The sequence below is a fragment of the Chiloscyllium punctatum genome, chromosome 24, assembly GCF_047496795.1.
Source record: "Chiloscyllium punctatum isolate Juve2018m chromosome 24, sChiPun1.3, whole genome shotgun sequence".
NCBI lineage: Eukaryota > Metazoa > Chordata > Chondrichthyes > Orectolobiformes > Hemiscylliidae > Chiloscyllium > Chiloscyllium punctatum.
The window spans coordinates 77089490-77104413 of record NC_092762.1 but is presented as its reverse complement, the minus strand read 5'-3'; the positions used below and the strand labels follow the sequence as shown (position 1 = coordinate 77104413).

General features: G+C 43.5%; 1 protein-coding gene across 1 annotated transcript in view; it reads right to left on the bottom strand.

Moving 5' to 3' along the window:
• The window catches only part of LOC140494712 (ADAMTS-like protein 5), a 120507-nt gene that overhangs the window by 15613 nt on the left and 89970 nt on the right, over nt 1–14924 (bottom strand). The window contains exon 8 of the mRNA XM_072594227.1: nt 11612–11695. Within this exon, the coding sequence (XP_072450328.1) occupies nt 11612–11695 (84 nt within the window). The remainder of the gene's footprint in view (nt 1–11611; nt 11696–14924) is intronic.

The following is a 14924-nucleotide window of genomic DNA, read 5'->3' as shown; positions in this document are numbered from 1 at the left end:
AAAAAGCTGCCCCTCAGGTTCCCTTTTATTCTTTCCACTAACCTTAAACTGATGCCCTCTGGTTCTCGAGTCCCCAACCCTGGGAAAAAGACTGAGTGAATTCACCCTATTCATGCCTCTCATGATCTTATAGCTCGTATAAAATTCCACACTAATCTTCTACATGCTGAAGAAAGAAGTCCTGGCTTGCCCAACTTGTCCCTACAACTCAGACCATTGAGTGCTGATAACATCCTTCTAAATTTATGATGCAGCCTTTCCAGTTTAATAACATCCTTCCTATGGCAAGGTGACCAAAATTGAACACAATACTCCAAGTGCAGCCTCACCAACATCCTGTACAACTGCAACGTGACTTCCTAACTTCTATATTCAATGCCCTGACTGATGAAGGCCAGTGGGCCAAAAGCCTTCTTCACTGCCCTGTCTACCTTTGACTCCACTTTCAGAGAACCATGTACCTGAACTCCCTCTGTTCCTGTACACTCCTTAAGGCCCTACCATTCACCATGAAACTCCAAACTTGATCTGACTTTCCAAAATGCCAGACCTTACACTTGCCTATATTAAACTCCATTGCCATCTCTCAGCCCACTTCCCCAGCTGATCAAGATCCTGCTGCAATTTCTGATAACCTTCCTCACTGTCCATGATACCGCCTATTTTAGTGTCATTTGCAAACTTACTAATCATGCCTAATTTGGACATTCTCATCCAAACCATTGATATAGATAACAAATAACAATGGGCCCAGCATTGACCCCTGAAGCACTCCACTAGTCACAGGCCTTCAGTCCGACAAGCATCCTTCCATTATTACCCTCTGCTTCCTACCATCAAGCCAATTGTGTATCCAATTTGCCAGCTCGCCCTGGATTCCATGCGATTTAACCTTCCATGGTAGGCACCTTATCAAAGGCCTTACTGAAATCCATATAGTCTATGTCTACCATCCTGCCTTTATCAACCTTCCTGGTCACTTCATCAAAGAACTCTAACAAACCTGTGAGGCATGATCTCCCAAGCACAAAGCCATTCTGACTATTCCCAATCAAACACTGTCTTTCCAAATGCATGTCTATCTTATCTCAGAATCTTCTCAATTAACTTACTTATGACAAATGTTAGTTGAGGGGAGGAATTATAGTTTTCTCATATACATATTGAAAACATGAAGATTCTTGAAATTCCGTTGTAAGATACACCACCCTATCCCACAAAAAGACAGTCCATCCCCTACTCTAACCCACCATTTTTAATTCTACAGCCAATGGACAGATGGTCCAACCTGTGATTGCTTCCATGGGGATAACTAATCTCATCTTGTAGATGAACTGAATAATGCTCTTGACTTAGAAGGGGTTCACCATGGTTTAGACTTACTGTCCTGAAAATGTTTTCATTCATTTCAGATTATTCCACTTTCATTAATGAACCAACTTAGAAATGCCAGGTAAAACATCTTATTTGTCAGCCCATACACTGGTAGTTGAGAGGAATGAGGCTGTTATTTTCAACCTCCGAGGCTCCCAGTCTCATTCCTGATGAAGAGCTCCGGCCCGAAACATCAATTTTCCTGCTCCACAGATGCTGCCTGACCTGCTGTGCTTTTCCAGCAACACACTCTCAACTCTGATCTCTAGCATCTGCAGACCTCACTGACTCCTATTATGACTGAAAGTCTGTTCCCAGCAGAAGATTCCTATGCTGCACAACAGAACCTACGCATTTTCCCAGGTAAATCTTAACTGAAGATCATATGTTTCGTTATCATCATTACACCATCTCAGATATCTGATATTTGCAGTTTGTGAAACTAAAGTTGTAAATATTTTCTCTGAGCTGTATTAAATCATTGGAAAACGCATGAAAGCTGCACCAAAGCCATCACGAATCCAAACTCTAGTGGCAAGAACTTGCCAAATGCTTTCAACATCTGCCATTATTTTGTTCCCAAGTTCAAACTTGTACCAGATAATGATGCAAAGGTGCCCTTGATGTGGAACAAGAGAGTGTGGAGATAATCTGCTGTCTGAAAGAACTAATAAATTAAGACTACACGCAACACCTATAATTCTATTGGAGTCATCCTGAGGTAAAGTAGCCTCTTACATTTTTGGAATTGTTAATGTGTCATGGATCCACATTGAGGAGACCCAGCCAGTGCGAGTGAAAACAATATTCCACACTTGCAAGCATTGCAATGATCTGGAAATGCTCCTGAGTGCTGACACGGCAAAGAAAAGGTTTTATTGTCTTTTGGGTGGGTTTAACAGTTCTGGAAAAGACTCGTACGGACCTGAAACATTAACTCTGTTCTTCTCTCCGTGACTACTGCTAGACCTGCTGAGTTTCTCCAGCTGTTTCTGTTTTCCTTTTGGATTTCTTCCAGCATCTGCAGTACTTTTCCTTTATTTGAATGTTCAATCATCTGTGAGTTACTCCTTTAATTCACCATCTGCATTTGGTGAACCTCTTCGCATTCACTTCCCATGGAACAATTTAAGCCTGGGGCAAATCTATTTGGGCTTGATTTTGCCCAAACTACCTTTTGGGGTCATGCCACCTCAAAATTAAAACAAGACTGTTGACAGGTAGTTTGAGACCCCAGCAGCAGACTGCGATCATAATACAGCCAACATTATTGGGAAAAAAGGGCCACCAGCCCAGACTTTGAAACTATCACTGCCCATTGCCATGAGATAAAGGTAAAATCACCCCCAACTCCACTCTTAAATTGGCAACATAGTCGTGCAGATGCATTTTAATGGGTTAGTGACATAGTCACAGGTTTGGTACAGCTCCAATCCCACTACATAATGCATTTTAGATTTCGAGCACAATGATAAAGGAATACAAGAACATGTTATTTGGCCTTTTTACAATGATATAGATTAGATTCCCTACAGTGTGGAAACAGGCCCTTCGGCACAACAAGTCCACACCGACCCTCCAAAAAGTAACCTACCCATACCAGATCCATTTCCCTCTGACTAATGCACCTAACACTATGGGCAATTTAGAATGGTCAATTCACCTAACCTGCACATCTTTGGAGTGTGGGAGGAAACCAGAGCACCCAGAATGGGGAGAATGTGCAAACTCCACACAGACAGTCCCCCAAGGCTGGGACTGAACCTGGGTCCTTGGTGCTGTGAGGCAGCAGTGCTAACCACCGAACCACCATTCTCTCAGCTCTATCTCCCAACTAATGCAAGCATAGCACCTAAGAGGATGCATTAACAAAGGAACATATATGCCACTATGTTGTGGGATATTTCAAAATGTTAGATTTACAAGTCTGAAGGACATGCCAATCAGGTCTTTTTGTCCAACTTCAAAAAGATCCCAACCCTGGCACCCTCACTTTTCTCATCTGTAGTTCCTTTGAGATTGTTATTTTTTGCAGTGTTTTTTAAGTTAAATACACTGGATGCTTTGTCAACTTACTTTCAAAAACAGAGACCAGACAGGAATAGCTAATGAAATTGCCTGGAGGCAGAGGGACCAGAACCCAATAATAAAAGCAAACAACTTTATCGCTCTCCACAAATGCTTAGTGGGATTGTTTACATCAGGGCAGCAAAGTATGAGATAGATTACAGAACCAGTGCTGACCCCTGTGATAAATCAGCCGGAGAGAGCAGGGATTCTCTGAAAACCTCATTCAACTAATGGCTACATTAAAGGAGTGGACCCCACAACGCTGAATATGTCTGGCAGGAAATGTATCCAGGGAAACCCCAGCCAGTAGCCATGATTTTACATCCATGGACGCAAAATCAGAAACTCCATTTTCTCCATCCCACTCCTTGTACCTTACTACCAGCTGGGAGCTCTGGATTGTAAATTTTACTGGCAGTTTACCCCCTGAGTTCTAAGATATGCAAGCAAGGTGGATTATCAGTGGTAAATGTGGGGTTACAAGGATAGGGTGGGGGATGGGGCAGGATGTTCTTCGGAGGGTTGGTGCAAACCTGACGGGCTCAATGGCCTCTATCTGCGCTGTAAGGCTTCTATGATTCAAAGACTCTGTCAGTCTTCAAACAGTTTTGAATATTTAGTGATGGGGTGTTATGGGTTGTGCCAAGCTGCTAAGCAATCTTCACTTTTCCATGTGAGTTATAGACTGGAGCACATGCCACCTGCTGCTCAGAAAGCTGTTATTCACCCTGTTTAGCTGTGTATTAGTCATCAAGTCCTGAGGTGGTACTTGAGTTACTGGGTCAGAGGCAGGTGTGGCCAAGAGGCTAATGACCGAAGCTACTAAATCCAACATAAAATTGACGAAACAGTTTCTGCAGGCAAGGCCTAGTGGAATGTAAAGTGGCCGAGGTTACCACAGGTCAAAAGCAAACAAGGACCAGCCCAACCCTGTATTGCATATTGAGTAATGAGAGAGTCATTATGACCCGAAACATGTGAAGAAGTACTCAGCCCGAACATAATATTTTGTGTATTCATAGAATCCCTACTGTGCAAAAAGGGGCCATTTGACCTATCACCCAGAGCCAGACCCAGCTCCCTGATCCTATCCCCATAACCCTACATTTACCCTGGCTAATCTAGTTATCTTACACATCCATGACATTACAGGGCAAATTATCATTGCCAATCTACCTAACCTGCACATCTTTGGACTATGGGAAGAAATCCAGCAGAAACCCACACGGACAAGGGGGAAACCCACACAGACAGTCACCCGAGGCTGGAATAGAACTTGGGTCCCACTGGGAACCAATGCTAACCACTGAGCCACCGTACTTCCTCACAGCAGTACTCCGCAGTTTCGGCCTGACCACTTGGCAACATGGAGTAATCATATCTTGGAAAGGCTCCCCATCGCCTGAAGGCAGAGAACATTCCAGAAGGAGTCAGAAAGGATGGATAAGAAGGGACACTTGGCAGCCATTCTCTTAGCAAATACTCAGCTGGCGAAGCCTCCTTGAGAGACCCAGCTTCGCACTAACAGGACCCTGAGTTGACCCTGAGGTGACAGAGCTCAGTGAATTGAATCCAGCAGCACCAACAAGTTCACCGGAGTGGGTAGTATGTGTATTTTTCATACAAGCAACCGAGTTTGGGAAAAGTTAGCTTAATATGTCGGAATTGTTTTCTTCAATTTACGAGTGCTTTAATAAAACTAGGTTTGTACTGCAATCCTTTCTCACATACAGAAGGAGCACCAGGGGGTCAAAAGGTGTGGTGCTGGAAAAGCATAGCATCCTAGAAGCAGGAGAGTCAACGTTCCTGATGAAGAGCTTAGGCTCAAAACGTCGACTCTCCTGCTCCTCGGATGCTGCCTGACCAGCTCTGCTTTTCCAGCACCACACTTTTTGACTCCTTAGTGCTCCTACTGTATGAGAGAAAGGATTGCAGTTCAAACCTAGTTTTATTAAAACACTTGCAAGTTGAAGAAAACAACTCCAACACATATTTAAGTCCTCACTTTCTCCCACTCGGTAAGTGTGTTTTATGAGTAATTAAACTGGTCAAAGTGTCTGTATAGAATGTTGCACAGGCAACATGGGGAAGCTATTCACTGGATCATAAAAGTTTGTCCTGAATATTTGCCCGCAATAAGATCATAACACATCGCAGAAACCTTCTACTTCAATCAGACTGTGGAACTCCTTGCCTTCCTGAAGCTTTTCTCCCCCTGTAATAATGCTAATGTGTTTTACAAAAAGATATACACTTGCCTATGTAATGAACTACCCCATCACAGAATTACAGAAGCGTAATGGGAGAAGAAGGCCATTCGGCCTATTATGTCTCACCAACTCTTCAAATCAGCACCATTACCGAGTGCCAATCTCTGTCTTATCCCCATACCCTTGGTCATTGTTTTTACCCAAATTATCGTCCAGTGCCCTCTTGAACTGCTCAAGTGATCCTGCCTCCATCACACCTTTAGGCAGTGCCTTCCAGACACTAACTTCGTCGTGTGAAAAAGCTTTTTTTTCAGATTACTTTCAGTGTGGAAACAGGCCCTTTGGCCCAATAAGTCCACACCGACCCTCCAAACAGTAACCCACCCAGACCCATTCCTCTACATTTACCCCTCCACCTAACACGAGGGGAATTTAGCATGGCCAATACACCTAACCTGCACATTTTTGGACTGTGGGAGGAAACCAGAGCACCTGGAAGAAACCTACACAGACACGTGGGAGAATGTGCAAATTCCACACAGACAGTTGCCTGAGGCAGGAATTGAACCTGGGTCTCTAGTGCTGCGAGGCAGCAGTGCTAACCACTGTGCCACCATTTTGCTGATATAGTCCTTGCTTTGTTTGTAACTCACTTTAAACCTATGCCCTCTTGTTCTTTATCCTTTTACAAGCGGCAACAGTTTCTCCCTATTGACTAAATCTGGCTCACACATTATCTTGAAATCTCCATCAGATCTCCTCTTAGCCCTGCTTTCTCCACGGTGAACAGTCCCAAGGTCTTCAATCAGCCCAACGTCTTCAATCAATTCTCTGAACTGAAGTTTCTCATCCCTCAACTGATTCACACCCATTCTCTTCTAAACCAAAGGGGTTAATCCTGTACGATAGGCCTGAGTCTTTCATTGATGTTTCATTGTTGAAGAGAATGTCCAACATTAAATTAACTTGAGAATTAGTGAATTTATTCATCCGTAACAAAAGCAACTTGAATTTATGTAGCACCTTTAATGCAACAAAACATTACATGGCACTTCACAGGAATTACATCAAAGACTGAGCCACATTAGGAAAGGAGGTTAGTCAAGGAAGTCTGTTTACAGGACTATCTTAAAGGAAGAGACAGTGGCTTAATGATCATCTTAAAGGAGGAAGGAAAGATTTACAGGACCATCTTAAAGGAGGAGCTTTTTTATTCATTCATGGGATGTGGGTGTTGTTGGCTCGGCTGGCCTTTGTTGCCCATCTCATTTTCCCTGGAGAAGCTGGTAGTGAGCTGCCTTATTGAAAAGCTGGAGTGTGTGAGTGTAGGTACACGTGCAGTGCTGTTACAGAGGGAGTTCCAGGATAGTCAGCTGCCTTATTGAATGGCTGGAGTGTGTGGCTTTAGGTACACCCGCAGCGCTGTTACAGAGGGAGTTCCATGATGTTCACCCAGAGACACTGAAGTGACACAGAAAGACTTTGAGACTGAATTGGTGAGTAAGGGACAAAGGCAGTGACAGACTCCAGTATTATCAGGGCTTCTTGTGAATCTAAACTGCAGAGTTTCCCAGTCCTGAATCTTGTCTCTTATTTCAGAAGCATCTGAATTGTGGAGGAACTGAGTTAGACTTTGGAATGCACAATGTATGATCACTTACTTCACTGACAACTCTGCAATGTACTTCACAACAGCCCCTTTGTACTGGCAGTAAGAAATCTGACTTATTAATCATACGTATTTCAAAACTACTAATTACTGCTTCGTTAAAACAACATGATTTTTAGCTGGTGGTCTGATAGCTCACGTGGCTGAGTGTTGAACCCCTAACCAAAAGAGGTCAGAAGTTCAATGAGTGCTGTTTAAATTCTCAGTCTGGTTTATGCTAATATTGTCAGCGTGTAGCATAGAGAAGTCAGGTATTTTCTTCCCCAGTAATGAAAACTGTATCACTCTCTCTGTACCATGGTTTACAATGTCACATTGTCCCCGACTGCTGATTATTTGTCATGTAACAGGTTTTATGCCTAATGTACTCTATTATCGGTTAAGTAATTGATATATATTTTAAAACATCATTTAATTTTTTTTTAAATGCTTGTAATTCTATAAGATTGCATCACCACTGCCAATGGGATACTCTTGAAAATGTGATTACTGCTGTGATTCAGCAAACACAGCAGTTGACTTGCACACAGTAAGCTCCTACAAGTGGTAATGTGGTGATGACCTTATTATCTGTCCTTACTGCTAAATCTTGACCAGGGCACTGGGGAAAGCTCCGCTATTCTACTTTGAATTAGTGCCATGGGATCTCTCGCATCCACTCACACAGGCAGATAGGGTCACTGTTCAAAGACAACGCCGCTGACAATGCAGCACTCCCTCAGTATTGCACTGGACTGTCAGCCTTGAGTCTTCTGCTCAAGGGAGAAACTGTGTCCAAAGTGAGATTTGAACCCACAACCACTTGATGGAGAGATAAGAGTAAGCCATGGCTGCTGGTATTTTAATTAACATGAGTGAATGGAAAACTCCTGACATGGCTAAGAGTTAAATTATCCAACTGCTTTTCAATGGGACAGCATAAGTTGGTAAGAGATATGGTTAGAGGTAAGGGCAGGGACAGAAATCACAGGCCCCAGTGCTGCTCCCTAGATCCCCACCAGAAACATTGGCCTTGACTCTTAACCCTGACCTCAGCATACTGGCTTGAACTCTTGACTCTAAGACAGTCGTGTGATCCTTGACCCCAGCATGGTTGCCCCAAACCTGGACAGCAGATTAGCTCAACCCTTGATCTCAGCACAGCAGCCCTGTACCTTGACCCTCAATCCCAGCACAGGGGCCCTGACCCTCAATCCCAGCACAGTGGCCCTGATCCTCAAAACCAACACAGCAACTTTCTCCTTGTTGAAAAGGTGGGTCCTGAGGAGGTTTGAAGGTGGGGGAGACGTTGCAAAGGAAACGCATTTAGGAAGGTAAATCCAAGTGTAACGGTGTAAGAGAAGAAGACTTTACCACTTTGCTTAGAAATCAGGAGGGCAACCATGAGCTGGACCAAGTTGCTGAGGCAAAGTGAAGTGAAACTCTGAAGGTGCTTGTAAGTGAGGATGAAGATTTTACAATAAATGAGGTAAAGACATGGAGTTGGGGGGGGGAGGGCGAGGGGGGAAGGAAGACTGGTGTGGACTGGGGTGGTAACTGAGTTCAAATTGGTGTGAGACATGAAGCAAACAGGGTTTTGGAACATGATAAAACTTCCTGAAGAGACTGTGTCAGCCTGATTTTAACCCTGTATAAATGACTATGGTTTGAGTGAGTTAAAATTTTAGTCATTGGTTTAATTTTACCGACTTTGGTAAACTTACCACCACCTTGATGTTAGCAAAACTCTAGCAAAGTATATCTTTAGTACGAGGAAATGTACTTCTGAAGTGCCTTACACCTCTTTGGGAAATCTTCAAGAGCTTTAATGGTAGTAGTTTAGTTTTCAAGTGCAGTCACTGATGCTTTGCAAGAAGCAGATAGTGCAGGAAATCTATTGTTGATGTTGTTCACCAGGATTGTACTGGAGGCAGAGTTTTCACTACTCTGAGGCCATAACATGGCTTTGAAGCCTTTCCTGCCACTGACCCTTACTGTGTTTAATGGGCAGTGGTCGTGGTTAATGCTGTTTCACACCCAAGCTTTAATAACTTCTCTCTCTAAAAAGACAGCAACTAGATCAGCAGTCACTTAACTGTGGAAAGGCACAGAACACAATTGCACTTCTCCAAATAAACGCCAGCATTAGAATTCTCAAACCATCTATGGATTGCCTATTCCCTGTTCTTCAGTTCTTAAACTGTCCTTGTGAACTCTATTTCCAATATGCTATAATTATGTTTCCTCCTCCTTTCATCCTGTCATTTGTGGCCATGACTCCTACACTTTAGTGGCAGTTAAGGGAGGGAAATCTGCTGTCCTTACCTGGTCTGACCCACATGATTCTAAATCCAAAGTAATGGGGTTAACTCTTAAGCGCCCCTTGAAATGGTCCAGACGGCACTCAAAGAGCAATTAGGGATGGGCAAAAAATGCTGGCCTTACCCACAGTCCATGAATGAATAAAAAAAAACTTTGGGATTCTTTCCCAAAACCCATCCATCTGCATCGTTTCTTTAATGACCACCTTTCAAACTCACCATATTTCAGTTACCCTTCTTCTACTCCCTTGCTGCGCTCAGTATGCAATAATTTCTGACTACAATTTTGCCAAGTGCATTGGGGTGTTTTGTTATTTGACTATGGGGACATCGCATCTGAGCTTTCGTCTCCACCTCTGTGTTGGATTAGGCAGAAGAGTCTTTGAAGAGTCAGGTATCTTACTGCCATAAGATCAGAAGGAGCCAAAGAAGGTGTCACAATGCTGATTGAACCTTTTCTGCCATTCAATGAAATTACGGTTGATTCGGTAATCCTCCATTTTTCTGCTGTAACCTTTGATTCCTTCACTGATTATAAAGCTGTGAATCTCATTCTTGAATACACTTAATACCACACCCTCCACAGCCTTCTGTGGTAAAGCATTTCACACATTAGCTAAAAAATTTCCCCTCATCCCTTCTTAAATGTTCAATCCCTTATTCTGAGATTCTGTCCTTTGGTCTTAAGACTCTCCCACGAAGGCAAACATTACTCTGTCAAATTCCCTAAGAATCCTATATGCTACAATAATCATCCCTCATTCTTCTAATCTTTAATGAGTATAGAACCAAACTACCCAATTTCTTCTCATAAAATAATCTCTCAATATTCAGAATAAACTGAGTGAACCTTCACTGGACTGCCTCCAATGACAGTAGATAAGGGGATCAAAACAATTCACAGTATTCCAGGTGTGGTCTGGCTAGTGCCTTGTATAGTTTCAGCAAGATTTGCCTTTTTTTGAACTCCATTCCCTTTGAAATCAAGAATCATAGAATCCCTACAGTAATCAAGCAGACCATTCGGCCCATTAAGTCCACATCAACCCTCCAAAGAACATCCCACCCAGACCCATTTGCCTACCCTATCCCTGTAACACTGCATTTCTGATGGCCAATCCACCTAACCTGTACATCTTTGGACTGTGGGAAGAAACCGGACTCAATTTGCGTTCCATATTTCCTGCTGAACTTGTGTGCTAGCTTTTGGTGTTTATCAATGTGTGCACACAAAGCCCCCTGAGCTGTAGCTTTCTCCAGTCTTTCCCCGTTTAATTAAAGTTCAACTTCTCTATTCTTCCTCCAAAAGAGCATAACCTCACATTCTCCCATTATATTTCAACTGCCAATTTTGTGCCCACTAGCTTAATTTGTCTCTATCCCTCTGCAGACTGTGTCCTCCTCACCATACATCTTCCCATTTATATTTGTGATGTGGAGGTGCCAGTGTTGGACTGGGGTAGACAAAGTCAGAATCACATGACACCAGGTTGTAGTCCACCAGGTTTGTTTGAAATCGCTGCTCCTTCATCAGGTAAAGCAGCACTCCAAAGGTTTGTTACTTCAAATAAACCTGTTGGGTTCTTATGTTCAGCACAGACTGGTTGGACCAAATGGTCTGTTTCTGTGCTGTACGACGCTATAACCTGGTGTCATGTGACTCCTGACTTATTTTTGTGTCATCTGAAAATTGGTATTAGCACATTCACTTCCATCATCCAAGTCATTCAAGTATGTTGTAAATAATTATAGCACCAGCAGTGATTCCTGTGGCCACTGATCCATCCTGAAAATGCACATCTTATCCCAACTCTTGGTCTTCTATTAGTGAACAAATTATTTATCCAAGCTTGAGGATTGGCTAGCTCATTATACCCAGTGCAACACTGACAGAAATCAGCTAACTCAGCACTAGGGAGATGGTAGCTGACTTGACAATATGTTACTGCAGTAACCTTTGAACCTGTATAGCTGAGAGGTTCACTTACCTAGGTAGTTCCTGCTGTTGTCTGTAATTTTAATGTTCGTGGCTCCTGCTGGGATCACAGTTACATTATTGTAACCAAAGTAGCCTGGGATAGGTTAAAAAAAACACTCATTACCAATTACAATGAGTATCGCTGAGATTTGGAAATATTAATAACAAATATCAAATATGCATTTACAGAACTGTGTAAAACATTTAAATCTTTTTAAAAACCTGACATTTCTATTGCGGCATCATAGAGTATGATCGAAGAACCTAGAATATATAGAATATCGTGTGAAAATTTACAACAGTGAAAGAAGCTATTCAGCTCATGGCCCATTGCATAAGCAGCCAAATCTAGAAGTGCTACATAATGTGAGAAAGTGTGAAATTGACCATTTTGGTGAGAAAGAATAAAAAAGTATATTATTTAATTGGTAAGAAATTGCAGAGCTCTGAGGTGCTAGGAATCCAGATGTTCAACTGTATCAGTGACACAAGGTTGGCCTGCAGATACAGCCAGTATTCAGCAAGTACATAGATCCCTCAAAGTTGCCACCCAAGTGGATAGGGTTGTTAAGAAAGCATATGGTGTTTTGGCTTTCATTAACAGGGGTATCGAGTTTAAGAGGCGCAAGGTTTTGCTGCAGCTCTACAAATCCCTGGTGACACCACACTTGGAATATTGTGTCTAGGATGCTGCCTGGACTAGAGGGCTTGCCTTAAGGAGAAAGGTTGAATAAGCTTGGACTTTTCTCTCTGGAGAGAAGAGGAAGAGAGGAGACCTGATCGAGGTGTACAAAATAATGAGAGGAATAGATAGAGTCAATAGCCAGAGACTTTTCCTCAGGGCAGGATTGACTGGTGCGAGAAGTCATAGTTTGAAGATAGTAGGAGGAAGGTATAAAGGAGACGTCAGAGGTAGATTCTTTACACAGTTGTGAATGCACGGAATGTGTTGCCAGCTGTGGTGGTGGAAGTGAAGTCATTAGGGACATATAAGCGACTGCTGGACATGCACATGGATAGCAGTGAGTTGAGGGGTGCGTAGGTTAAGTTACTCTATTTTACATTAGGATTAAGTCTCGGCACAGCATCGTGGGCCTAAGGGCCTGTTCTGTGCTGTACTTTTCTATGTTCTATGTTCTAATAGAATGTTACTGTTCAGTGTTAGGGGAAACTGAATAAAAATGCAGGGAGATTATGGTTTGGTTATACACAGCCTTTATGAGAACACATTTGGAATACTGGTAACAGTATTAGTTAAGGATGGATGCACATTAATTTTGTTTTAATTTACTCATGGGATGTGGGCATCATTGCTTGGGCCAGCATTTATTGCCCATCTCTAGTCGCCCTTGAGAAGGTGGTGATGATCTGCCTTCTTGAACCGCCACAGTCCATGTGTTGTAGGTAGACCCACAATGCCCTTTGGGAGGGAATTCCAGGATGCTAACCCAGTGATAGTGAAGTACCAGTGATATATTTCTAAGTCAGAATGGTGAGTGGATTAGAGGGGCAGTTGCAGGTGGTGGTGTTCCCACGTACCTTCTGCCCTTGCATTCTATATGGAAGTGGCTGTGGCTTTGGAAGGTGCTGCGTAAGGAACTTTGCTGAATTTCAACAGTGCACCTTGTAGATAGTACACACTGCTACTACTGAGAGTCTGTGCTGGAGGGAGTGGATGCTTGAGGGTGTGGTACCAATCAACTGGGTTATTTTGTCTGGATAGTGTCAAGCTTCTTGAGTGCTGTTGGAGCTGCATCCATCCAGGCAAATGGGGAGTATTCCATCACACTCCTGACATGTGCCTTGGAGATGAAGGACAGGTTTCAGGATGATGTCAGGAGATGAGTTACTCACCGTAGTATTCCTAGTTTCTGATCTGTTCTTGTACCCGTTGTGCTTTTGCAATGCTGGGAAACACTGGAGGAGGCCGAGATGGATCATCCACTCAGCACTTCTAACTAAAGATTGTTGTAAATTCTTCAACCTTCTATTTTCAACTTCTATTGAACTCTTCCATCGTTGAGGATGAGGATATTTGTGGAGTGTCTTCCACCAGTGAATTGTTTTATTCTGGATTAGTGGTGCTGGAAAAGCACAGCAATTCAGGCAGCATCTGAGGAGCAGTAAAATAGACGTTTCGGCAAAAGCCCTTCATCAGGAATACAGGCAGAGTGCCTGAAGGGTGGAGAGATAAATGAGAGGAGGGTGGGGGTGGGGAGAAAGTAGCATAGAGTACAATGGGTGAGTGGGGGAGGGGATGAAGGTGATAGGTCAGGGAGGAGGGTGGAGTGGATAGGTGGAAAAGAAGATAGGCAGGTAGGACAAGTCATGGGGACAGTGCTGAGCTGGAAGTTTGGAACTGGGGTGAGGTGGAGGAAGGGGAAATGAGGAAACCGTTGAAGTCCACATTGATGCCCTGGGGTTGAAGTATTCTGAGGTGGAAGATGAGTCGTTCTTCCTCCAGGCATTTATGACTGGATGCGGCAGGACTGCAGAGCTTAGGTCTGGTCTGTTGGTTATGGGATCGCTTAGCTCTGTCTATCATTTGTTGCTTATCCTGTTTGGCATGCAAATTGTCCTGTTTGGTAGCTTCACAAGGTTGGCACCTCATTTTTAGGTATGCCTGGTACTGCTCCTGGCATGCCCTTCCAGACTCTCCATTGAACCAAGGTTGATCCCTTAGTTTGATGATAATCATTGAATGGAGGGTATGCTGGGTCATGAGGTTGCAGATTGTGCTGGGGTACAGTTTTGTTGCTGCTGATGGCCCACAGCACCTCAAGGATGTCCAGTCTTGAGTTACTAGATTAGTTCAAAGTCTGTCCCATTTAGCTAGGTGACGGTGCCACACAACATGATGGAGGCTGTTCTCAATGGTCTGAGCAGTGGTCATCCTTACCGATGTTGTCATGGACAGATGCATATGCAGCTGGCAGATTGGTATGGATGAGGTGAAGTATGTTTCTCCCTCACTACCTGCTGCAGACCCAGTCTAACAGCTATGCCCTTCAGGACCCGACCAGCTTGATCAGCACCACTGCTGCTCAGCCACTCTTGGTGGTGGACAGTGATATCCCCAACTCAGAGTATATTTCCTAACTTTGTCACCCTCAGTGTTTCCCTAAGTATTGTTAACATGGAGGAGTACTGATTCATCAGCTGAGGGAGGATGGGTACATGGTAATCAGCAGGAAGTTTCCTTCCCCATGTTTAACCTGAAGCAATGAGACTTCATTGAGTCCAGAATCAATGTTGAGGACTCTCAGGGTAACTCCCTCCCATTGTACCATCACTTCTGTTGGGTTTCTCCTGCCAGTGGGACT